Here is a 27608-nt window from a genome sequence, read left to right on the forward strand (position 1 = left end):
AGCAAGGATGCCTGCTGATATCATCACACTGCTTCTGTTCTCCCAGAAAGGTCTGCCCAAGGAGGAGAATAAGGAAGGGCTCTCCTCAGCTGTCAGCATTGTTGGGCAAGTTACTCAGGAAGTGTAATTAGTTACTTATTACGGATTACTCCTTTAAAAACGAATACAATTACTTTATTTATTACCTGGTATCTAATCTCTCGAGACAGACTTTCGACTTTCATCGAAAACCTGTCGGCAGGCTCCGTGAAAAGCTGTGGAACAGCAGCGCTCGCAGGGTGCAACAAGCTCCGTGAAAAGCTGTGGAACAGCAGCGCTCGCAGGGTGCAACAAGCTCCGTGAAAAGCTGTGGAACAGCAGCGCTCGCAGGGTGCAACAAGCTCTGGCAACACAGTAGTCTCGCATAGCCAGACCCATCTCCACAACTTGTTAAGGATTTGGGAAACTTGTTTGAGCGCTGGAGAAAGTAATGCAGTAACTTGAAGTTACTTTGATTAGTAACTAATATAATCACTTATACCCATTATTACTTATAATCCCAAATCATGACACAATGGGTCAAGTGGGCGGGGCTATATAAGGTGAATACAGTAGGCAGACATAACCATAAGGGATTATGTTGTGCAGCAGTCATAACTGTTATATTTCAGGATTGTGCAGTACTGCCTTTAATGTACACATGCTATCAACAAAACAGACACACAACAACGTCGTTTGCTTTTTCTTTATTTTCTTTTTTTAGGGTTTATGTTTTTTCCTTTTTTCCTTCTTTTTTTCTTGCTATCCCTGTTTTTGGCACTAAATACTTAGGGGTGACATTATTATTATGTTTTTAAAACAAATGTCTATTCAAAGCCTTCATCTTGTGGCAAGCAAAGTATGAATACAGCTAATAAAAATAAAGGTTTACATTTTTCCTCCTTTTTTCCTTAGTTTACACATAAAATAAAAACACTTTTTGGACCCCCTCAAAAATGGGGGTATTAAAATATTTGACATTTGTATCACAAATCAATGTAATGAGAAAAAGAAAAACATAAAAACTGTACAAAAATGATAAAATTCATTTTAAAAATCCTTAAAATCCTTGTGACCAAATGATGCAAATTTAAGATTACATTATTTTTGCTTTGTCATGATACTGACCATAAGCCTAATCAAATGGAGATGCAAGTTCATTTCTTCTGCTGGATGAAATTCAGATTTACATGGTGCCGGACATGGGGTACCATTGGGAAATTCTGATTGGGATGCACCACAGAACCTAATGGGGGAAAAGAAAAAAGCCATAAGACCTCAAATTGCAGAGCTTGAGAGATTATTTGGCATGAATTTCAATTAAAACTATGCTAAATTTCCCAATCGCATTGCCCCAATCGGCAATGTGTAGCTAGGACGTCTCTAGGCGGTTGCAAGGGTGTAGTAATTGGCTGCTAGAATTTTAAAGAAAGCGTAAAGAGGTCTCTTATAGTGCCACCATCAGGTCAATAGGTGCATTTTTTTAGATCACAGCAATGAGTGGGCAAGCCAAGGACACCTGGGAAAAAATAATTGTGATTGTAGAAGCTATGGTTCCAAAGTTATGGACCAAAACGTAAAGGTGGCGGTTATAGCGCCACCATCAGGTCAATCTGTGTAATTTTTTAGGCCAGAGTAGAAGAGCACTCTATGACCCTATGGACCCAATTTGGGAACAGTCGCTATTATGGTTTGTGAGCTACAGGTACTTAATGTTGCTATAGCGCCCTCTATAGGCGAAATGACATTTATTTTTCCTATCAGCTCAGAGTACATCCCTGCACACCTGTACCAAGTTATGGACCAAAACATAAAGAGGGCTGTTATAGCGCCACCATCAGGCCAATTGTATAGTAAAAGGTCCATTTGAACCTCCCTACCAGGTTTGGTCTCTCTGGGTCGTATGGTTTCTGAGGTACAGCTCATTTAATGCAAGATTTTTTCAAAACCCCATTCAAGTGAATGGGAAAAAAACTTGCGCTTAATCACAAATAGCGGCCAAACCGCTTCACAAAACCCTTAGCAAAGTCATAGCACAACTGTCCTCAATGAGTCGCACGTTTTGAGGTCTGGCGTGTCTATGTGCTGCGGAAAATGTGGGAATTATTACGCACCAAAAAAGTGGCAGATATATATAAGTATGGGGGACTTTATAGATTGTGCCTTGCTTTCAGCAAGCACAATACTTATTTTGCACTAGCAATAAGAAGCGAGAGCTTGCCTTGTCTGATCCTGTCTCTCTCACCTTGGGCCATGAAGGGCTTACCAGGTGGGAAGCCCCCATTGCCCTGCTGGATGAAGTTCTGGGGCATGCGGTAGGGCCAGGATGGGGACAGAGTGAACTGGGGTGCGTTATTGTGCTCCCAGGACCGAGAGCCTTGGGTTACACCCCCAAACTGGGCCGGGTAGCCTGGCTCTGTAGAGACAAAATCAGAAAGCATACAAAAATAATCAATCCATAACAATATAATCTACAATAGCACATTATGTATTATTCCTGTTTGTGTAAACAAAACAAATACAAATTCTGTATCTCCCAAGCAAGTGGTGCATGTTAAATCATTCAATGATACAGTAAACTGAGACAATCTGCCAAGAATGATCAAGTTTGATTAATTTTGAGAATCAGCCAGCTGAATGTCAGATACAGGTTTAGGCCGTGTGTCCATCTAGCGTCTTTTTCTGACCGTTAAACGCTGGAAGTACGCTGGGGAGCGCTGATCTCAGCGCACAATATGCAAGGAAGCAGTGTGAAAGTAACGTTAGTTCAGTGCGGTAGCTAGCTTGATAGCTGACAGCTAACATTAGCTAACAACACACATACAGTGATTTAGCTCAACACTCACCAGAAATATTAAGTGTCTAGCCAATCTGCTCCCACAATTGAGCCTTTCTGTCTCTGTTGTGATAGTTTCTCCATATGATTACCGGTAGTTGCCAGAAAAGGAGCACCCGACACCAGCGTCTTTCTGAAAAGTTCAAATATTTTCAGCTGGAAGCGCTGGGAGTCGGGCGCACACAAACGCCAGAGCGCTGTGACAATAGACGCTGGGCGCAGCGCACTTTCTCTAGACGTCAGTGTGCACCCGCATACGCTCACTCCTCATTGGAAACAACTGAAAAAAGACGCCGGAGCTGATGAAAAGACGCTAGGTCGACACAGGCCCTTAGAACAGACAAGGAAAGACACAAAGTAACAGAGAGAGACAGTGACATCAAAGTTCACCCTGTGACTACCTGACTTGCCTACAGTGCCATTGCCCACAAGTGACCCTGGTTGTGCTAGGTGGTTGTGCCAGTGCCCGTCGCGGCCCGGCCCACCCATGCCAATCTGCCTCCCTGCTGGCTGGGCAAAGATTATACTGGGGTCATTGAGATTCATGGGGCTGGGGTTGCCTCCTGAGCCTGCAGGATTCCCATTCCCAGAGGCTGGACGCAGGGGGAATTTTAGAGCAGGTGGGGAGGGGACAGTGGATGAGGAAGTCGGGAGGACCGGTCCATGGATGGGCCAGGAGGCGGAAGGGAGATGGACCGTGTGATGAGGTTGCCCCGGGGACTGGTGTGACTGGTGCTGGTGGGAGGGAAGAAGCCCCAGTGCAGTGAGCGCCCCCGGGTGGAACTGTGCCGGGTGAGAGGTGGGGAAACTAAAGAGCGACAGGGGGACCTGGGGATGAGCAGGCGGTTTAGGGGGACCAGCAGAGCTGGTCTTACTCTGGGGATGAGCAGGTGGTTTAGGGGGACCAGCAGAGCTGGTCTTACTCTGGGAAGACTGAGGGGAGCTGGAGGAATGGGAGGAACTCTGAGAGAATGGCGTGGGCTGGGGAGAATAGGGCGGAGTCTGTCGGCTATCCGACTATGAACAGAGGGAGAAAAGAGACACAAATAAAGTATCAGAATCAATAATAGGACATTTATATACTGTACATAGGACAACATGACATTTTGATTTGAAAATTCTGTTTGTATGTACATATTTTTGTAGCATCAACACAGGGCTGATGTCCAGCTGTTGTACTCACACATTCAGAAGGTTGTCTGGTCCTTCCAGGACGGTCTGGAGTTGCCTGGGGAATGGGGATGGCCTGGGAGCTCACAATGGTTCGCACCATGTGGGGAGCTAGGGGAAAACAAGCAACCGTACTCTGGTCAGAACATTAGCTGTGAGCTAGTTTGTAAGTGTAAATAATAATAAATAATAATTATTATTTATTTATTTTATAGAGCACTTTTCAATGACCCAAGGCGCCGACAATAAGAGTCCACAGAAAACAAGAAAAATAGAAACGAGCAACAGCAACAGATGCAAATAACAATTAACACGTCTATTCAGTTATATATTGAAAACAGAGGGGAGGGAGGGAGGGACAGGGGGGAGAGGAAAGGGGAGGGGGGGGCAAGGGTGGAGGTGGTGGTTAAGGGTAGTGGAGGTTCAAAGCAGGGATGCCGACCACTAGTCGGTTAAACGTTTAAATGCCCACTCCCTTACTAGTCGGCATGAGAAATACTAGTCGGTTAAATAGATAAATAATAAACAATGCGGGCGAGAGCTGTTGTGTCTTTACCAGTCACTACTGTAGCCCCCCTCCTCTAATGCACGGATGTAAACAAACCGGGCATGTGTTAGTGTGAGTGGAGCGTTGGCTGATAAGATAAGATAACAAGATAACAAGATAACACAGCTATGGCTTGTATGACTGCACAAGATGCTTCCACTCAACTTGCAAAGGCTTCCGAAAGTTAAATGGACTATATTTAGCCTGAATACATCTATATTTAGCCTGAATACATCTATATTTAGCCTGAATACATCTATATATTAGCCTGAATACATCTATATTTAGCCTGAATACATATTAGCGGTGGCGCTGGTTTCTGAATGTGCAATGTTCATAAACAGCATGTTGTGAATATTGACGATTATGACGAACGTAATGAACAGTTTTAAATGGCTCATAAATAAAACAAAAAATGTCGGACAACGTTTTAACCTTCTAGATTAAATTGCGCTCAGTTTTGTCTGTTTTCTGAGTGTTTTCTTACTTATAGACTACGGTAACATTTCCGTTTAAACGTGGGGAAAAGATTGACAGAAGATCAGAACGAGAGGAGGCATTGGCCTGTTCTGTTGTATGGCTTTCTGAATAGAGTTGCATCCATAACCTCTTTCCTTAAACCCAGTTGCCATGTTTTTTTTTTTTATCTGAACAGTTCATTTGAGCCTGAAAAACAGACCCACAGGTATAATATCCTTTAGAGGTTTGGGGTGATTGCTTGTAGCAGTATTGAGTTGTGTTCCATGTCTTTCCGATAGATAGAAGTGTGAATGGCTCCGGTTTCGTCTTTGAATATTGTTCAATCCTTTGTTTCTTGTGTTTCTTGCTCACAAATACACAGAAAGAGGAGAATCCAAGCCAGGCTTGTTTCTCTACTGAACAGAACCACTGTGCTTCACAAAGAAACACTGCAAACATCTGCTTCAAGCAGGAAGATCTTTGAAGGACTTCTGCCAAGCTCCACCTCTTTTCTCATTCAGGAGAGCACCTACAATCAAAAAGGCTGACAACAGTTATAGTTATATTATAGTTATTGTTATAGTTATATATCATCTCCTCATTTACCACTATGTGATCTTTGGGGATTACTATCTACCTATGTGTTCTATTTTACTGTGTTATATATTACTAATAGTAAGTATTATCATTTTTTGTACTATGTATATTGATTGTTTAGACACTAGGATTTTTCTTTTATTTCTGTATTTGATATGTACTGTGTGCACACAGGACTCTGTGTGCCCAGGGACTACAGATGCAAATGAGCTCTTAGCTATCTCTGGTGCAATATGTTTATTGTGTACTGTCCCTGTTCAAATAAACAATAAAGATAAAGATAAAGATAGGCATGTATAGGTGTGGTACCTGTGCATGTTCAAATAAAGAATAAAGTTAAAGATAAAGATAGGCATGTATAGGTGTGGTACCTGTGCCTGTTCAAATAAACAATAAAGATAAAGATAAAGATAAAGATAGGCATGTATAGGTGTGGTACCTGTGCCTGTTCAAATAAACAATAAAGATAAAGATAAAGATAGGCATGTATAGGTGTGGTACCTGTGCCTGTTCAAATAAACAATAAAGATAAAGATAGGCATGTATAGGTGTGGTACCTGTGCCTGTTCAAATAAACAATAAAGATAAAGATAGGCATGTATAGGTGTGGTACCTGTGCCTGTTCAAATAAACAATAAAGATAAAGATAAATATAAAGATAGGCATGTATAGGTGTGGTACCTGTGCCTGTTCAAATAAACAATAAAGATAAAGATAAAGATAGGCATGTATAGGTGTGGTACCTGTGCCTGTTCAAATAAACAATAAAGATAAAGATAAAGATAAAGATAGGCATGTATAGGTGTGGTACCTGTGCCTGCTGCAGCAATACAACAAATGCCAAATCATTCAACCATCCTCACACTGGGAGGAAAATCCCCATCCGGGAATTTATAAACTGTAAATCAACTCATGTGATCTACATGTGAATCTGTCCCTGTGGTCATGTGATCTACATGTGAATCTGTCCCTGTGGTCATGTGATCTACATGTGAATCTGTCCCTGTGGTCATGTGATCTACATGTGAATCTGTCCCTGTGGTCATGTGATCTACATGTGAATCTGTCCCTGTGGTCATGTGATCTACATGTGAATCTGTCCCTGTGGTCATGTGATCTACATGTGAATCTGTCCCTGTGGTCATGTGATCTACGTACATGTGAATCTGTCCCTGTGGTCTGGCATACGTAGGACAAACCAAACGGCCCCTCAAACAACGAATATCTGAGCACAGAACTGCGATCTGTACAGGCAACATGGACTATGCTATTGCAAAACATTATGCTGAAGCAAACCATGGTTCACCCTCTCCACTCAAATTCTGTGGGATCGAAAAAGTCATGATGCCTACAAGAGGAGGTGAGGTTCTGAAGAAACTGGCCCAGAGAGAAATGTTCTGGATACACACACTCAATACTATGACACCAAACAGACTCAATGATGACTACAGCTTAAAACGCTTTCTGGGTTCAAACAGTTTAGTTTGTCCTTTCCCCCCCTTTTGTGTCATCCAGGCTATAATGAGCAGAAACCATGTTCTGTGATGCTTCATGCTGTGATTTGTCCTTGTATCTAGATTCATGGCTGAAGGTGATTGGCTCCTAAACAATTGGGTCCAACTCCCAGTTGTGTGTCATCTCTGCCTTTGTTATATTAGCAGACTGAACCTGTGCTACTCAAACGCTCTGAAGAAGCTCTTTGTTATATTAGCAGACTGAATCTGTGCTACTCAGACGCTCTGAAGAAGCTCTTTGTTATATTAGCAGACTGAATCTGTGCTACTCAAACGCTCTGAAGAAGCTCTTTGTTATATTAGCAGACTGAATCTGTGCTACTCAAACACTCTGAAGAATCTCTTTGTTATATTAGCAGACTGAATCTGTGCTACTCAGACGCTCTGAAGAAGCTCTTTGTTATATTAGCAGACTGAATCTGTGCTACTCAAACACTCTGAAGAAGCTCTTTGTTATATTAGCAGACTGAACCTGTGCTACTCAAACACTATGAAGAGGCTCTTTGTTATATTAGCAGACTGAACCTGTGCTACTCAAACACTATGAAGAGGCTCTTTGTTATATTAGCAGACTGAACCTGTGCTACTCAAACACTCTGAAGAAGCTCTTTGTTATATTAGCAGACTGAACCTGTGCTACTCAAACACTCTGAAGAAGCTCTTTGTTATATTAGCAGACTGAACCTGTGCTACTCAAACACTATGAAGAAGCTCTTTGTTATATTAGCAGACTGAATCTGTGCTACTCAAACACTCTGAAGAAGCTCTTTGTTATATAAGCAGACTGAACCTGTGCTACTCAAACACTCTGAAGAAGCTCTTTGTTATATTAGCAGACTGAACCTGTGCTACTCAAACACTCTGAAGAGGCTCTTTGTTATATTAGCAGACTGAACCTGTGCTACTCAAACACTCTGAAGAAGCTCTTTGTTATATTAGCAGACTGAATCTGTGCTACTCAAACACTCTGAAGAAGCTCTTTGTTATATTAGCAGACTGAACCTGTGCTACTCAAACACTCTGAAGAAGCTCTTTGTTATATTAGCAGACTGAACCTGTGCTACTCAAACGCTCTGAAGAGGCTCTTTGTTATATTAGCAGACTGAATCTGTGCTACTCAAACACTCTGAAGAAGCTCTTTGTTATATTAGCAGACTGAATCTGTGCTACTCAAACACTCTGAAGAAGCTCTTTGTTATATTAGCAGACTGAACCTGTGCTACTCAAACACTCTGAAGAGGCTCTTTGTTATATTAGCAGACTGAACCTGTGCTACTCAAACACTCTGAAGAAGCTCTTTGTTATATTAGCAGACTGAACCTGTGCTACTCAAACACTCTGAAGAAGCTCTTTGTTATATTAGCAGACTGAATCTGTGCTACTCAAACACTATGAAGAAGCTCTTTGTTATATTAGCAGACTGAATCTGTGCTACTCAAACACTCTGAAGAAGCTCTTTGTTATATTAGCAGACTGAACCTGTGCTACTCAAACACTCTGAAGAAGCTCTTTGTTATATTAGCAGACTGAATCTGTGCTACTCAAACGCTCTGAAGAAGCTCTTTGTTATATTAGCAGACTGAATCTGTGCTACTCAAACACTCTGAAGAAGCTCTTTGTTATATTAGCAGACTGAACCTGTGCTACTCAAACACTATGAAGAAGCTCTTTGTTATATTAGCAGACTGAACCTGTGCTACTCAAACACTCTGAAGAGGCTCTTTGTTATATTAGCAGACTGAACCTGTGCTACTCAAACACTCTGAAGAAGCTCTTTGTTATATTAGCAGACTGAACCTGTGCTACTCAAACACTCTGAAGAAGCTCTTTGTTATATTAGCAGACTGAATCTGTGCTACTCAAACACTCTGAAGAAGCTCTTTGTTATATTAGCAGACTGAAGCTGTGCTACTCAAACACTCTGAAGAAGCTCTTTGTTATATTAGCAGACTGAACCTGTGCTACTCAAACACTCTGAAGAAGCTCTTTGTTATATTAGCAGACTGAATCTGTGCTACTCAAACACTATGAAGAAGCTCTTTGTTATATTAGCAGACTGAACCTGTGCTACTCAAACACTATGAAGAAGCTCTTTGTTATATTAGCAGACTGAATCTGTGCTACTCAAACACTCTGAAGAAGCTCTTTGTTATATTAGCAGACTGAACCTGTGCTACTCAAACACTCTGAAGAAGCTCTTTGTTATATTAGCAGACTGAATCTGTGCTACTCAAACGCTCTGAAGAAGCTCTTTGTTATATTAGCAGACTGAACCTGTGCTACTCAAACACTCTGAAGAAGCTCTTTGTTATATTAGCAGACTGAACCTGTGCTACTCAAACACTCTGAAGAAGCTCTTTGTTATATTAGCAGACTGAACCTGTGCTACTCAAACACCCTGAAGAAGCTCTTTGTTATATTAGCAGACTGAATCTGTGCTACTCAAACACTATGAAGAAGCTCTTTGTTATATTAGCAGACTGAATCTGTGCTACTCAAACGCTCTGAAGAAGCTCTTTGTTATATTAGCAGACTGAATCTGTGCTACTCAAACACTCTGAAGAAGCTCTTTGTTATATTAGCAGACTGAACCTGTGCTACTCAAACGCTCTGAAGAAGCTCTTTGTTATATTAGCAGACTGAATCTGTGCTACTCAAACACTCTGAAGAAGCTCTTTGTTATATTAGCAGACTGAACCTGTGCTACTCAAACACTCTGAAGAAGCTCTTTGTTATATTAGCAGACTGAACCTGTGCTACTCAAACACTCTGAAGAAGCTCTTTGTTATATTAGCAGACTGAACCTGTGCTACTCAAACACTCTGAAGAAGCTCTTTGTTATATTAGCAGACTGAACCTGTGCTACTCAAACACTCTGAAGAAGCTCTTTGTTATATTAGCAGACTGAATCTGTGCTACTCAAACACTCTGAAGAAGCTCTTTGTTATATTAGCAGACTGAATCTGTGCTACTCAAACGCTCTGAAGAAGCTCTTTGTTATATTAGCAGACTGAACCTGTGCTACTCAAACACTCTGAAGAGGCTCTTTGTTATATTAGCAGACTGAACCTGTGCTACTCAAACACTCTGAAGAAGCTCTTTGTTATATTAGCAGACTGAATCTGTGCTACTCAAACACTATGAAGAAGCTCTTTGTTATATTAGCAGACTGAACCTGTGCTACTCAAACACTCTGAAGAAGCTCTTTGTTATATTAGCAGACTGAATCTGTGCTACTCAAACACTATGAAGAAGCTCTTTGTTATATTAGCAGACTGAATCTGTGCTACTCAAACACTATGAAGAAGCTCTTTGTTATATTAGCAGACTGAATCTGTGCTACTCAAACACTCTGAAGAAGCTCTTTGTTATATTAGCAGACTGAACCTGTGCTACTCAAACACTCTGAAGAGGCTCTTAGTTATATTAGCAGACTGAACCTGTGCTATTCAAACACTCTGAAGAAGCTCTTTGTTATATTAGCAGACTGAATCTGTGCTACTCAAACACTATGAAGAAGCTCTTTGTTATATTAGCAGACTGAATCTGTGCTACTCAAACACTCTGAAGAAGCTCTTTGTTATATTAGCAGACTGAACCTGTGCTACTCAGACACTCTGAAGAAGCTCTTTGTTATATTAGCAGACTGAATCTGTGCTATTCAAACACTCTGAAGAAGCTCTTTGTTATATTAGCAGACTGAACCTGTGCTACTCAAACACTATGAAGAGGCTCTTTGTTATATTAGCAGACTGAATCTGTGCTACTCAAACGCTCTGAAGAAGCTCTTTGTTATATTAGCAGACTGAACCTGTGCTACTCAAACACTATGAAGAAGCTCTTTGTTATATTAGCAGACTGAACCTGTGCTACTCAAACACTCTGAAGAAGCTCTTTGTTATATTAGCAGACTGAACCTGTGCTACTCAAACACTCTGAAGAAGCTCTTTGTTATATTAGCAGACTGAATCTGTGCTACTCAAACGCTCTGAAGAAGCTCTTTGTTATATTAGCAGACTGAATCTGTGCTACTCAAACACTCTGAAGAAGCTCTTTGTTATATTAGCAGACTGAATCTGTGCTACTCAAACACTCTGAAGAAGCTCTTTGTTATATTAGCAGACTGAACCTGTGCTACTCAAATGCTCTGAAGAAGCTCTTTGTTATATTAGCAGACTGAACCTGTGCTACTCAAACACTCTGAAGAAGCTCTTTGTTATATTAGCAGACTGAATCTGTGCTACTCAAACACTCTGAAGAAGCTCTTTGTTATATTAGCAGACTGAACCAGTGCTACTCAAACGCTCTGAAGAAGCTCTTTGTTATATTAGCAGACTGAATCTGTGCTACTCAAACACTCTGAAGAAGCTCTTTGTTATATTAGCAGACTGAACCTGTGCTACTCAAACGCTCTGAAGAAGCTCTTTGTTATATTAGCAGACTGAACCTGTGCTACTCAAACACTCTGAAGAAGCTCTTTGTTATATTAGCAGACTGAACCTGTGCTACTCAAACGCTCTGAAGAAGCTCTTTGTTATATTAGCAGACTGAATCTGTGCTACTCAAACACTCTGAAGAAGCTCTTTGTTATATTAGCAGACTGAACCTGTGCTACTCAAACGCTCTGAAGAAGCTCTTTGTTATATTAGCAGACTGAACCTGTGCTACTCAAACGCTCTGAAGAGGCTCTTTGTTATATTAGCAGACTGAACCTGTGCTACTCAAACGCTCTGAAGAGGCTCTTTGTTATATTAGCAGACTGAACCTGTGCTACTCAAACGCTCTGAAGAAGCTCTTTGTTATATTAGCAGACTGAACCTGTGCTACTCAAACGCTCTGAAGAAGCTCTTTGTTATATTAGCAGACTGAATCTGTGCTACTCAAACACTCTGAAGAAGCTCTTTGTTATATTAGCAGACTGAACCTGTGCTACTCAAACGCTCTGAAGAAGCTCTTTGTTATATTAGCAGACTGAACCTGTGCTACTCAAACGCTCTGAAGAAGCTCTTTGTTATATTAGCAGACTGAACCTGTGCTACTCAAACACTCTGAAGAAGCTCTTTGTTATATTAGCAGACTGAATCTGTGCTACTCAAACGCTCTGAAGAAGCTCTTTGTTATATTAGCAGACTGAACCTGTGCTACTCAAACACTCTGAAGAAGCTCTTTGTTATATTAGCAGACTGAACCTGTGCTATTCAAACGCTCTGAAGAAGCTCTTTGTTATATTAGCAGACTGAACCTGTGCTACTCAAACGCTCTGAAGAAGCTCTTTGTTATATTAGCAGACTGAACCTGTGCTACTCAAACGCTCTGAAGAAGCTCTTTGTTATATTAGCAGACTGAACCTGTGCTACTCAAACACTCTGAAGAAGCTCTTTGCTGAAACGCGTCTAAGCGTTTTGTTTTTGTGATGTGAGCCAAATAAATCAAGTGAAATGTGAGTATTTTTGTATTTCTGAAAACTGGGATGTACTGCCCGTTCATCTTTTTTGGAACATATTTTGGGTTTTGGGTTCAGTAGTCCACTGAGAAGCCCACTGTTGAAGCGCAACCTTCTTTTTCTAAACATTATTATTATTATTTATTATAATAATAATACATTATATTAGCCAAATATGGGGCCCTTTAAACTTCTGAGAAATGGGGCTGACTAAAGCAAACAAAATGTATACCGTCAAGGTGCTCGCCATACAGCAGGGCTATGCCGTGGCCGGCAAGCCAGCCGACGTGCAGCTCCGCAAAAATATGACACACGGTCGGGTGGATGCAGCGGACGTGAACAGCGCAAGTATACTATACTATAGATGAGTATACTATAATATTAGGGATGCACCGATCCACATTTTTTCACTTCCGATCCGATTCAGATACCTGAATTTGGATATCTGCCGATACCGATATTATGCCAATACCAATATTTTTCTTGAATATACAGTAGGCCTATAGGCAAAGATTTGGCCAATTAAAGATTTTTTTTTTTAAATATACCTTGCAAAAAGCAGACAAAATTAAGAAAATATACAAGGCAAAGAAGGATACTATTATACATGGGCAAATTACGGCCCACAATTTTGGAATTGCAAAGAAAAAAAAAATCTGTGAATTAGTGCCAATATCGGCACCCGATACCGATATTGGATTGGCCCCATCCCTATATAATATAGATGAGTATACTATAATATAGATGAGTATACTATAATATAGTTGAGTATACTATAATATAGATGAGTATACTATAATATAGATGAGTATACTATAATATAGATGAGTATACTATAATATAGATGAGTATACTATAATATAGTTGAGTATACTATAATATAGATGAGTATACTATAATATAGATGAGTATAATATAATATACAGTAGATGAGTCTAGTATAATATAGATGAGTATAGTATAATATAGATGAGTATAGTATAATATAGATGAGTACCGTATACTATAATATAGATGGGGAGATTAACCGGAGAGCGTGAAAGCTATGACCAAGTACAGTATATGCACTACATTCTCTCCTTGGGCTAACTAACTTCTAGTCATTGAAATCATAGTGAAATCACACAATGACTCATTTTGCTGGGGACTCCCCTGGGACGACCTCGTCAGCTTGACGTTCGAGTATGTAGGTCTAATGCTGCAGACAACGTCCCAACTGGAGGCTATGTTGAAGCATGTTTCTCACGACACCATTTTGTGGTTGAGTATAGACCAGAACTGCATCGCGTCTTCAAGCGCCCAGCTCCAAGGCCGCGCCCCTTTTTAGGGGAAACCCACCATAGTAAACGACGGTACAAGAAGCCGAAACCACTTCAAACAAACTATTTAAAACGGTTTAAGTTGATAGAGATATGCCGAAGAGTTGCTGTGTTGTTATAGTTTCACTAACAATAAAAAAAACAAAAAACTGGTCTGCAATAGGGTAGGCGTGACACCGTCAATGTGGACGATGCATGTAACCTGGTGGAAACTGGATACAGCGTTCATATAAGGCAAGTACCTCGTGTCGATGTATCTTGCGCATTCTATGGCCGGCCGAGTTGAAATATATTGTCATGTCATGGTGTCTTTGGGTCATTTATAAAGGAAATTAATTCTGTTATTTTTCTATAGATGTTTTGGGTACTGCTATTTTACATTGAAGTCAACGCGAGTGGCTTGTGTTATCCCCTAAAAAGGGGCGCGGCCTTCAAGTTTTGCAAATTACCCGGATGTGCTGTTCTGGTCTATACCTGGAACTCCAGTAGTCCTCTGTCTGAGATGGCGATACTCAGGGCAGTCCCTCCGTACATGACCCATGTCACCACACTGGAAACATCGCCTTTCCCTCGGCTCCCGCTCCTCCTCCTTTATGTCCTCCTCTTTGTCATTTTCTTTCTTCTTCATCCTAGGAGACAAAAAGTACAGAAGAAGAAGGGCTAAATAGATCCGACACACACGTGTTGATATAGAACATTTACATCTCATTAGCCTTTTTATTTAGACCAGTGGTTTTCAAAGTGCGAGGCGCCCTCCCCTGGGGGCGTGAAACAGCTTCAGGGGAGGCGTGAAACAGCTTCAGGGGAGGCGCGGCGTCACAGACGGCCATGCTGGCTGCTCCGCCTCCACCGCACGAATCAGCCGCGGGGCGGAGCCCCCGCAGTCCGGCTGCCTCTGTTGAGGCGAGCTCATGCTGTCAGAGGAGAAACCAGGGAGAAAGAATTCGAGATTTAAAAAAAAATGTTTCACAAATCCGATCGCGGCGGTTCTTTGTATGGGCATCAAACACATATATGCTCAGGTTTTTGTATCTGTTGGGAAGCTATTTCTTTTTTTACGAGATTTATGGGGCCGGGGGAACGGTCTGTCTGTGCTGGCCAAGCCTGGCTGCAGCACAGTCCCATGCAGAGAACACAACATTTACACTTGATACACTGCACAGGGCGGGTATCCTGCTAGTTATAATAAAGAGGTGTTAAAAAACCTGATTAAAAGTCCTTCAGAGTGGATAAAGATGTTTAAGATGTTTAAAAGAAGATATTGAAAAAAGGATATATATATATATATATACTGTATATATCTTTTTTAATTGATTTATTTTATTTCCGTGTCACACAACAAATGGTGCCCGTATATGGGCTTATGAGACACGACAGTACAAGTACACATCAATGGTGGAGCGAGCTCCCACCTTCGGTCAGGACGGCCGAATCACTGCAAAGACTAAAAACACACCTTTTCAGGCTCCACCTGGGCCCTTCTAGAACTAACATCGTTCCCTCTCTCTCTCCCCACCCACAAAAAAACTTTACCACTCTATTCCTTCAAAAGTTGTAGCTGTCATAGCTACAGCTGTTGCATAGTTGATTTCTCCATTGTTGACAAAAATGTGTTATTGTAAGTGGCTTTGGATAAAAGCGTCTGCTAAATGACGTAATGTAACGTACATCAGTAGAGTTCATACACATAGGTACAGATTCCAGAACCAGATTTCATGTTTCTAAGCAAAAGAAACCACAGCAAAAGGTGCCATGACCTGAGGTGCATCATCAATACATACATTATACAAATAACATTCTTTCTTCTCTGCCAGGCTTTACCAATAAACTGCATATATATATATATATATATATATATATATATACTGTATATATATATATATATATATATATATATATATATATATATATATATATATATAGTCAGTTATTTATTTATTTGGGAGGGGGCAGCTGTCTATATGTTCTCTGAGGGGAGGCCCACTCTTCTTCCACACTTTGAAAACCCTTGATTTTAGACAATCAATATTTTCATGTACTCAAATACATTTTCTCACATGTAATTTTGCGCACACATGCACTGTATACACACACACACACAGCGCACGCACGCACACACTGTATACACGCACGCACGCGCACACATACACTGTAAACACACACACAGCGTACGCACGCGCACACATACACTGTAAACACACACTGCGCACGCACGCGCACACATACACTGTATACACACATAGACTGTATACACACACACACTGCGCACGCGCATACACTGTATACACACACAAGCACGCACACACAGCGCACGCACGCACACACACACGCATGCGCGCAAACACACACACACACGCACAAACACACAAAAGATTTCTAGTAAAAAATAATCCACACCCAGGTGTTGAAGTAAGCGGTGCAGGTCGGCCCCTTCTCCCCCGCCCCCCCTCTGCATATGCATAGGCTACTCCTGATTGGTCTATCCTCTCATGCATACTCCTGATTGGTCTATCCTCTCATGATACAAACAGACACCTTGTGCTACAAACCTACAAGAACTCATCTCTCCACAAACCTCCACCCGCAGGTCTGCAAGCAGGCTGCTTCTCCGAGTCCCCAAAACCAAGCTCCGCACCATGGAGGAGCGTGCCTTCTGTGTGACCGCACCACACCTGTGGAACAGCCTTCCTGAACACCTCAGGGCAGCACAGACCCTGGACTCTTTCAGGACGGGCCTAAAAACCTTTTGATTTAGGAAGGCCTTCTCCTGTTAGCTTTTAACTATTGTCAAATGTACTATTTGCCTCTGATGTTTTTAACTCTGTAGCACTCTGAGATTCTTTCTGAATGAAGAGTGCACTACAAATAAAATGAATTATTATTGATTATTTACAGACACATGTCATGTATAGTAGCTGCTGCACTGCTTAAAAATTAAGCAACAGTATGATGACTAATGATCAAATAGATTCAAGTGCCACCCATATCATATACCTGCGTCTCTTGGGACAGTCCTTCATGTAATGACCCATATACCTGCGTCTCTTGGGGCAGTCCTTCATGTAATGACCCATATACCTGCGTCTCTTGGGACAGTCCTTCATGTAATGACCCATATACCTGCGTCTCTTGGGACAGTCCTTCATGTAATGACCCATATACCTGCGTCTCTTGGGACAGTCCTTCATGTAATGACCCATATACCTGCGTCTCTTGGGACAGTCCTTCATGTAATGACCCATATACCTGCGTCTCTTGGGACAGTCCTTCATGTAATGACCCAAATACCTGCATCTCTTGGGACAGTCCTTCATGTAATGACCCATATACCTGCGTCTCTTGGGACAGTCCTTCATGTAATGACCCATATACCTGCGTCTCTTGGGACAGTCCTTCATGTAATGACCCATATACCTGCGTCTCTTGGGACAGTCCTTCATGTAATGACCCATATACCTGCGTCTCTTGGGACAGTCCTTCATGTAATGACCCATATACCTGCGTCTCTTGGGACAGTCCTTCATGTAATGACCCATATACCTGCGTCTCTTGGGACAGTCCTTCATGTAATGACCCATATACCTGCGTCTCTTGGGACAGTCCTTCATGTAATGACCCATATACCTGCGTCTCTTGGGACAGTCCTTCATGTAATGACCCATATACCTGCGTCTCTTGGGGCAGTCCATGTAATGACCCATATACCTGCGTCTCTTGGGACAGTCCTTCATGTAATGACCCATATACCTGCGTCTCTTGGGACAGTCCTTCATGTAATGACCCATATACCTGCGTCTCTTGGGACAGTCCTTCATGTAATGACCCAAATACCTGCATCTCTTGGGACAGTCCTTCATGTAATGACCCATATACCTGCGTCTCTTGGGACAGTCCTTCATGTAATGACCCATATACCTGCGTCTCTTGGGGCAGTCCATGTAATGACCCATATACCTGCGTCTCTTGGGACAGTCCTTCATGTAATGACCCATATACCTGCGTCTCTTGGGACAGTCCTTCATGTAATGACCCATATACCTGCGTCTCTTGGGACAGTCCTTCATGTAATGACCCATATACCTGCGTCTCTTGGGGCAGTCCTTCATGTAATGACCCATATACCTGCGTCTCTTGGGACAGTCCTTCATGTAATGACCCATATACCTGCGTCTCTTGGGACAGTCCTTCATGTAATGACCCATATACCTGCGTCTCTTGGGACAGTCCTTCATGTAATGACCCATATACCTGCGTCTCTTGGGACAGTCCTTCATGTAATGACCCATATACCTGTGTCTCTTGGGACAGTCCTTCATGTAATGACCCATATACCTGCGTCTCTTGGGACAGTCCTTCATGTAATGACCCATATACCTGCGTCTCTTGGGACAGTCCTTCATGTAATGACCCATATACCTGCGTCTCTTGGGACAGTCCTTCATGTAATGACCCATATACCTGCGTCTCTTGGGACAGTCCTTCATGTAATGACCCATATACCTGCGTCTCTTGGGACAGTCCTTCATGTAATGACCCATATACCTGCGTCTCTTGGGACAGTCCTTCATGTAATGACCCATATACCTGCGTCTCTTGGGACAGTCCTTCATGTAATGACCCATATACCTGCGTCTCTTGGGACAGTCCTTCATGTAATGACCCATATACCTGCGTCTCTTGGGACAGTCCTTCATGTAATGACCCATATACCTGCGTCTCTTGGGGCAGTCCTTCATGTAATGACCCATATACCTGCGTCTCTTGGGACAGTCCTTCATGTAATGACCCATATACCTGCGTCTCTTGGGACAGTCCTTCATGTAATGACCCATATACCTGCGTCTCTTGGGACAGTCCTTCATGTAATGACCCATATACCTGCGTCTCTTGGGACAGTCCTTCATGTAATGACCCATATACCTGCGTCTCTTGGGACAGTCCTTCATGTAATGACCCATATACCTGCGTCTCTTGGGACAGTCCTTCATGTAATGACCCATATACCTGCGTCTCTCGGGACAGTCCTTCATGTAATGACCCATATACCTGCGTCTCTTGGGGCAGTCCTTCATGTAATGACCCATATACCTGCGTCTCTCGGGGCAGTCCTTCATGTAATGACCCATATACCTGCGTCTCTTGGGACAGTCCTTCATGTAATGACCCATATACCTGCGTCTCTTGGGACAGTCCTTCATGTAATGACCCATATACCTGCGTCTCTTGGGGCAGTCCTTCATGTAATGACCCATATACCTGCGTCTCTTGGGACAGTCCTTCATGTAATGACCCATATACCTGCGTCTCTTGGGACAGTCCTTCATGTAATGACCGATATACCTGCGTCTCTTGGGACAGTCCTTCATGTAATGACCCATATACCTGCGTCTCTTGGGACAGTCCTTCATGTAATGACCCATATACCTGCGTCTCTTGGGACAGTCCTTCATGTAATGACCCATATACCTGCGTCTCTTGGGACAGTCCTTCATGTAATGACCCATATACCTGCGTCTCTTGGGACAGTAATGACCCATATACCTGCGTCTCTTGGGACAGTCCTTCATGTAATGACCCATATACCTGCGTCTCTTGGGACAGTAATGACCCATATACCTGCGTCTCTTGGGACAGTCCTTCATGTAATGACCCATATACCTGCGTCTCTTGGGACAGTAATGACCCATATACCTGCGTCTCTTGGGACAGTCCTTCATGTAATGACCGATCTTGCCACAGATCCTGCAGCACCTGTCATTTGGGGCCAGCTCCCCGTCTGTCAGCACCTTGGAGTCAAAAAAGTAATCCTGGAAACAATGGACACAAATGACATTTCAGAAGAAGATCGTTTCCTCACAACACAAAGCAAGACACCTTTCAAATCTGAACTTTATTCCCACTTGTGTAAAACACAGCATGAGTGACGTACCGCCTCGGTGCCAGGTTGGGGATAAAATGGAGTACCAAACAACTTCCTCCCGTTTATAAAGGCCTTCATGATGAAGTTGGTCACTAAGGGAGAGAAACAGAGGGTGAGAGGGTGCATTCATTTTAAAGTCCGTCAAATAAGCAACAAATAACAGCTGGTCCTCGTGTTAATGGCTGCGTACTAGGGATGGGCATTTCTAGCAAAAACACTATTCGAAATTCGCTGGCCAAAGTCGACTTTTAATCGAAATTCAAAAAAAAAAAAAAAAATGTAAAAAAAAAAAAATTTTTTTTTTTTTTTGTGTGAGTGAAATGTTGCATTGTCTCCCCTGATTCTAAGTCTAAGGCTTTATTAATTAATAGAAAAAGCTTCTGCTGTGGATTTTTAGCTCAAACAAGCATTGCACCACTGAAGTAAAGAACATGTTACATGACATTGACATTTTCGAAAATAAAAAACAGTTTTGACAATCATGAGTGGTTCATTAAATATTTAGTAGGCTCAGGTCTGAGTGCCAAAGGGGTGCCAAAGTCACCCCCTCTCCCTCTTCATGGGATTTCATCCGCTATTCATTTTTCCATAAACCTTGCTTAAAATGCTTATAAAAATTGTTTTACTTGCTCAAACCAAGCGATTCGACTATACTTAGAATCAGGGGAGACAATGCAACATTTCACATCAAAAATGTGAAATCAAATCGTTGTGGGCCACATACAGAAATATTTCAGGCGTCGCAGCTCCAACAATATTAAATGCAACAGTTTTCAACCTGTTTCACTGAAAGAAAGAAAAAGTGTTTAGACCAGAAAACCCTGTGCCATCAAAATTTAATTTTCTACCTACATTAATATGACACATCGTTTACTGATGTGCTCACCTACTACAATGTGTATTTCTCTATCCTTTGATCCTTTCACATGTTCTTTTCAACTTCGGTACCAACAGCTTAAGACATAGATCATTTCAACAAAATGATAGATTACAAATGTTCCAAAAACAATTTCCCCTTTTAAACCAACAATGACAAAAACACGCGAGAAAGACAGAGAAAACCGACCCATCTTCTCTTTTTTTTTACAAGAAAAAAGGGTTCCATTCCACGTCTTTGGTTTAAAATAAGAAAATGGATTATACTTTACTACCCTGACCCCAGTTTTTAAGCGGCCCACCACAACTTTGTTGTTGTTGATGTTTTTTGCAACATGCATCGCGGGCCACTTAAAAACAGACAACAGGACACAGTTGGCCCACGGGCCGTAGTTTGACCACCCCTGCTGTAAAGTCGGCCCTCGTTTGTGCTTTTTTCACATGTATTTGTTTCTTGATGTAATTGTTCCTCGTGTTGACCTACTGTTTCTTTTTGTCAAAAGACCCTGCTTATACTGCTTATATACTGTTTATACTGTGCATTTGATCAAAACCACTTCATTATTCCTTCCTACTCAACTCTACCTTTTCGGATTACAGCTTCTCATTTGCTTCTTTTCATGTTCGAGGGCCAAACATTAGGCCAAGCCATTTTTGTTTTTTCACCAAATCAAGACGTTACACAAATGTTAGTTATACACAAAAGTGGGATTACAAAATATGCCTGCCTGATAAACAAATGTGCATGGCTGGTACAATTTCAAATCCTCTTTGCCTGGTGGACGCAAAAGTTAATTTCCAACACAGACAGGAATGCCCCGCCAATATAGCTGGGTATTGTCAAGGACCTCACGATACCATACGTATCACGATACATGGGTGACGATACGATTGTATCACGATACATTGCGATACAATAAAAAAAAAAAGATTGATTGAATACTTTATTGACAACAACAAGTAAAGAAGCATCATAGTACAACAATGTCTAAAGTGCTGGTCAAATGGATAAAAACACAATAAAGCCATAGGCTTGTTTCCATTGTGGTCATCCTAAAATAAAGTGCAAATGTACCTCACCTAAAACTCATAAAACCAACAAATATTAAAATAACTTAAAACTGTAAAACAATATAAAAACTCATAATAAAATAAATAAAAGCGAAAACTTAAGACCAATTTAATTCGCTGCTGAGCATAAAGAGCATAAATGTGGCTGTAATTGAGTACTCTGGACTAAAGCACTTACTTTTGCGAGAAACTCCAGCACCAAGATTGTGGTTCAAATCAAAGGGATCTAAGGATGAGAACACAGTGAGTGAAGAAGTTGAGTGGGAGGCAGGAATAGATGACACTGGCCAGACCATGAAAACAAGCAGTATGTACTACTAGGTAGACGAGTGATTCCCAAACTGTGGGCCGCCAGGAGCATTTTTTTCTTTTTTTAGGCGGACATTTTTGATCGAATACAAACTACCATATGGATCGTCACCATAGTTGACTAGAAAGCCGGAATAATACACTAACAAACTAGGTTAGACCACCCAAATCAGTGTTTTTATTTTACTATAAGGTACATCCTGGAACTTGGCACTAATGGCGTTAACATACTCCATCCACATACATGAAACAGTTAGCTGAGCTAAAGCATTGTAACATTGTAACAGCAACATTACTAATGTGATTTGGGTAATGTACCCCAGCCTGCCAGCTTTCAAACCATGTCAGGCTGATTTGAATTAAATCTAGCTAAAAGCAAAGAAAATGGCAGTGCATTGTTTTTGTTTGGAGAGTAGGAAGTGAAATGCGTGTGCATTTTCTTTTCAAAATCACCTGTCAAATCCCACTTTAACCCCTGTGCAGGCAAACATTTCTGATGAGTTAAGGCCGTTTCACACCGGTGCGGATTTTCGCGCGAATATTCGGCACGGAGATTTGCAACAAAATGTTTTAATGAGTTGCAATTGAACCTTGCACACCGAGGCGGAACATTCGTGCGGGGGTTTATTTTTCCGCACGGACTTTGACTTCCGCGGATTTTCGGATGCGGCAAGATACGTTTGACCAATGAAATCCTTTATTTACAACTGACGTCACATTGTAGTATGGAGCTGCGCTGCTGTTTGGCATGGTGATGATTAAATTTGTGTTCATAGCCTACTGTAACGTTACAGGCTATCTATAGCCTTCCTAGCGTGAACGTCCCCCCCAGTTTCCTCGTTTGTTTACAAACACTGATCCCTCGTATATCGTGATTTTTTTTAAAGCAAAAGACGGTAAACAAAATAAATTACATGAAAATGCTCACCTCAAACACACTGCCAGTCGTTGTTCAGGGTCGATAGGTTTGCGGTAGTTTGTGTGTTTCCTCATTATGTGAGGGGCTATCATCCCCAACAGAGCCTCAAATTGCTCAACTCCCATTCTAGTCTGGGCACCTTCCACCCCGCTTTTTGTCATGGGGGCGTAAACCCCGGACCCAGAATTAACACCGGATGGCAATGCGCCTAACAACGTCTTTGTTGCCGTTAGCTTGACGCGGTGATGTTACCTAAACTAGAGTCTGATCAAAACAAAGCTAGCGTTACATAAAACAAAACGTTTATGCAATATGGCATCTCCGCCACCACCGCCTGACACACCGGTCAAAACGGTGAAAGAGGATTCTGATACTTGGGTCAAATTGTCAAGTTAACGTGAAAGTTGACGAGCTAGAAACGCTGCCATCCGGTCTAGGGCGGGCTCTAGGCGGGAACCAGTAGGGTGACAAAATCAATTGTGGGCGGGAGCCAGGCTCTTTCTCGCCGAGAAGAGCCTGGTGACGCGAGGTTACTCCCATTCTGAAATACTGCCTGAAGCGACCGTGATACAGGCGCAGCTCCTGGACCAGCTGATGAAACTCGCCATGTTCTGTGCGCCTCTCTCAAATTGGGTGAACCCAGAACCTTCTTTTCCTCTTTCTCGTTTGTTTTCTCAGCAAAATGAGGAGCAGGTCATCATCACTGCTACTACTACTGCTTGACTCCATCGTGGTCTCTGCTCACTGTTTTTCCGCAGACGGAAAATGAACGTGGGAATGCGAATAATTCGCACCCGCACCTGTGTGTATAGTTTGCAATGCGGAAAATCCGCACGAAATATCGCAACGCATTTCGCAACGCATTCCGCACCGCACCAGTGAGAAACGGCCTTTAAGGGGGAGAAAATGTTGGCAATTTGGCTTTTGGATATTTAGCAGAAATGTTTTGTATGTGGATGGATTATTCATTTGCCGTATACCCAGGTTCACATTCTCTGTTAATAAAATAAAACATAGGGAAATACATCATCTTACATGGTGTGCTGAATAGAGTTGTGATTAAAGGGTTCGGTGGGCCACGGAAGATTTTCACATTTCAAAGTGGGCCCGACATTCTTAAGGTCGCTTTCACATATAAGCTTGTTTGGCGCGCTTTAACCGCGGCAGAGTTTGTTTCCTCGGATAGTGCGCTTCGTTTGGGGTGATGTGAAAGGCAGCGCAAACAAATTCTGTTGCGGAACAAACAAGCGAACTCTGGTCCGCTTGAAAACGTGGGTCTCGGTTCGTTTGCAAGTGAACTCTAGCGCGGTTCGTTTGTGGTGTGAAAGCAAACCGAACCAAACACAAGAGCAAATATAGGAAAGGTCGTGCATCATGAGTAGAAAGTGGTAGAAGGAAGCAAAACACTGCGGCGCGCACACGGGTCGGTGCGCACAGCGCTGCCTCGCTCGTCTCATCTGCAGAATGATGTTGGACCCAACAGCTCGCTGCCTCATCTGCCGCTCATATTGGGCGCATTCTTGTAAAATATTTATTTGATAGTAACACCAAAGTAAAACCAGAAATCCCAAGATCACATAAAGGTAGTGTTTCTCTATGGGTTGTGTTTCACGGATTCCCTTGTGTTGTTCAGTCAGCCCTCAGCAGGCAAGGAGGCAGAAGAGGAGAGATTTCCCCTCAATATTCTGTCCAATAGACGAGTGACCGTGTCGACCATGTGACATTGTTCAGAAAGTTTGGTGCGCTTGGCAAATTTCTGTGTCAAAGCGAAACGGACCAAATGAAAAATGTAACAATGTTGCAACTTCACCCCCCCCCGAATCGCACCGAGTCCACCAGCTTATATGTGAAAGCGACCGAAGTTTGGGAACCCCTGAGGTAGACAATAGAGGGGCAGAGCAATCACGCGTACACACCTTCAATAGCGATACATTTGCTGGTCCACTGTTTCTCAAAGGTGGTGAGGCGTTTCCTTTGGCGGATGCTAATGACGTGCTCTTTGAAATCAAACTCCTCGGTGTAAAAGCGCAACAGGCCCAGCCACAGCTCTCCTACTGACTCCTTGTTGTGCTGCAGCTCTGGGAGACGTCGACGCTGTGGAGACATGAGAAACACAATGAACAAGGGAGAAGGTGCGGAGTGGAAACATCTGGGCCAGATTTAGACGACAACAGTCTCTGCATAAAACGGCAAACTAGCGTTGCGTTCTCACCTTTTATTTCGCATTCATACACAGCGTTTGTGATAACGATTTGTGTGCAGACTGAAGCTGCAAAAGAGTCAGAGCAGCGTCAAGTGAGCCAGAATAACATTGAAACTTCTGGTTAAAACCTTCACAATAATGGTAATTAAATAAAGTAATAGCCTTATTGATGCATGTTGCAAAGTTTTTTTGTGTGTGATCCGAAATACACAGAAGACATATAGAACACAGACAACTAAAAGTCAATTTTAACGCGTAGTGAGTCGACGGCCCTGATTTTTATTTACCCAGTTATAAAATATGGCTTTTATTTTGGAGGTAAAAACGCCTAGCTTCCCCTATTCTGTCTGTTTCTAACAGGCTTGATTTAGGATTTAGGATTAAAGTTTAAATGAATTTTCCATGCGATAGAGTGACACAGAAGTCACGAATGATAATAAACTGCTCCAGATTGGATTACAGAATAAAAACCCAGTAAAGCAACATAAAAAAGACCTGTTTTCTATGCAGCACAATTGGGACTTCACTTGAGGAAATGCATCGCGGTGAGTTGTCTTGAATTATTCAATGCGGGACACAGTGATTAATAGGCTATGTGTGATGTTAGTAGGGGGGACTTAACACAGATTGTGTTTTTAGCAAATCGTTATCACGTTTGTTGGGTGTCAATGCGACTCATGACTCAATACAGCCATAAGGCTGTATTTGGCTAGTTCAATGCTCCTATAGCCTACCATTGTCTAACATGGTGAAGGGGCGCTGTGTGTCCTCACCTGAATTGCGTTTCTCCACTTTACACGGCAACAGTAAGGGGCGGCGTCATCAATAATTCCACTCTGGGACCTGTTTTCACTTTTTTGTGTTTTCAGGCACCAATAACAGCGTCACCGAGTAAAAAAAAAGAAGGCACTAACGCTAAAAAGGTTTACCGTTTTATGCAGGGAGCGTTGCCGTAAGTTCCCAATAGTGAAAACTTGTCTAGGAGAGTAAGGCCCTGTTTACACTGCAACGCTCCCTGCATAAAACGGCAAACTTGTTTAGCGTTAGTGCCTTCCTTACACGGTGACGGCGTTCTTGCGGCCTGAAAACACAAAAAAGTGAAAACAGGTCCCAGAGTGGAATTCTTTGATAACACCGGCCCTTACTGTCGCCGTGTAAAGTGGTGAAATGCAATTCAGGTGACGACACAGCCCCCCTTCACCATGGTAGACAATATAAGAGCATTGAACTAGCCCAATACAGCCTTATGGCACAATTAATCACTGGCATCACACATATTAATCACTCCCACATTCAATAATTGAAGACAACTCACGGCAGATGCATTTCCTCAAGTCCCAATTGTGCTGCAAAGAAAAGTCTTTTTTATGTTGCTTTACTGGGTTTTTATTCTGTCATCCAATCTGGAGCAGTTTATTACCATTCTGACTTCTGTGTCACTCTATCGCGTGAAAATTTCATTAAAGTTTAATCCTAGAAAGCTAAATCAAGCCCATTAGAAATAGACAGAATAGGGGAAGCTAGGCATTTTTACCTTTAAAACAAAAGCCGTAATTTATAACTGGGTAAATAAAAATCAGGGCCGTCGACTTACGTGTTAAAATTGACTTTTAGTTGTCTGCGTTCTATATGTCTTCTGTGTATTTTGGATCACACACAACAAACATTTGCAACATGCATCAATAAGACTATTAGTTCATTTAATGACCATTATTGCAAAGGTTTTAACCAGAAGTTTCAATGTTCTGCTCTGAGTTTTTTGCGGCTTCAGTCTGCATGCAAATCGTTATCACAAACGCTGCGTATAAACGTGAAATCAAATGTGAGAACGCAACGCCCGTTTGCCGTTTGATGCTAGCATTTAAGAAGTGTTGACAGGGTCTGTCCAACCATGCTGGATAAATCCTATGTCAAAATAATTCCAATAAACTCACCAGGTCCTCAAGATCATCGAAAAAGAACGCATTCCAGCCGTCCACCATCCGCTGTGGAACGTTCTTCCCATCAAAGATCTAAGAAGACATCACACAGATTTGAGTGTTTTCCCTCAGAAAAAAATATCTATTTCTATTTTAGGTTTGACATATTTGTTCTCAGCGATAGGTACCTCCTGGAGGACGGGGATGACCGGTTGCTGCCTCTGCTGTAGAAAGTAAAGCACCATCAGAATATACGCATAGGATGAGAGGCTTCCTCTGGATGCATCGCCAATGTCACAGCGCTGTGTGCACACAAGGCAAATTAGTTATACAGCAAGCAACGGAAATCAATTTAAATTTACAACAGTTTGTATTCATGTTTTACGCACCTTTGCAAAGACTTTCATCGTGTATCCCAGGTATTGCACACGTGGGTCTAGAGCTGCATAAGTAGCCAGCATTCTGGTGTTATGTTGTGCCTACAGGGA

At 42.1% G+C, this 27608-nt stretch overlaps 1 protein-coding gene across 4 annotated transcripts in view; it reads right to left on the reverse strand.

Moving 5' to 3' along the window:
• Positions 1-747: 747 nt before the first annotated feature.
• The window catches only part of tut4 (terminal uridylyl transferase 4), a 60870-nt gene continuing 34009 nt past the window's right edge, over positions 748-27608 (reverse strand). Inside the window, exons 18-29 of one of the 4 annotated variants that reach the window (XM_083647518.1) lie at positions 27510-27599; positions 27309-27422; positions 27136-27213; positions 24915-25092; positions 21949-21996; positions 19833-19915; positions 19595-19710; positions 14378-14532; positions 4038-4135; positions 3265-3871; positions 2264-2434; positions 748-1264 (exon numbers count right to left, since the gene is read on the reverse strand). In XM_083647518.1, the coding sequence (XP_083503644.1) occupies positions 1176-1264; positions 2264-2434; positions 3265-3871; positions 4038-4135; positions 14378-14532; positions 19595-19710; positions 19833-19915; positions 21949-21996; positions 24915-25092; positions 27136-27213; positions 27309-27422; positions 27510-27599 (1827 nt within the window). In that variant the 3' untranslated portion in view covers positions 748-1175. Of the gene's footprint in view, positions 1265-2263; positions 2435-3255; positions 3872-4037; positions 4136-14377; positions 14533-19594; positions 19711-19832; positions 19916-21948; positions 21997-24914; positions 25093-27135; positions 27214-27308; positions 27423-27509; positions 27600-27608 lie in introns of all 4 variants that reach the window. The other 3 variants (XM_083647519.1, XM_083647517.1, XM_083647520.1) reach the window with 3 other exon arrangements.

Source organism: Poromitra crassiceps (genome assembly GCF_964638095.1).
Source record: "Poromitra crassiceps genome assembly, chromosome: 12".
Taxonomy (NCBI): Eukaryota; Metazoa; Chordata; class Actinopteri; order Beryciformes; family Melamphaidae; genus Poromitra; species Poromitra crassiceps.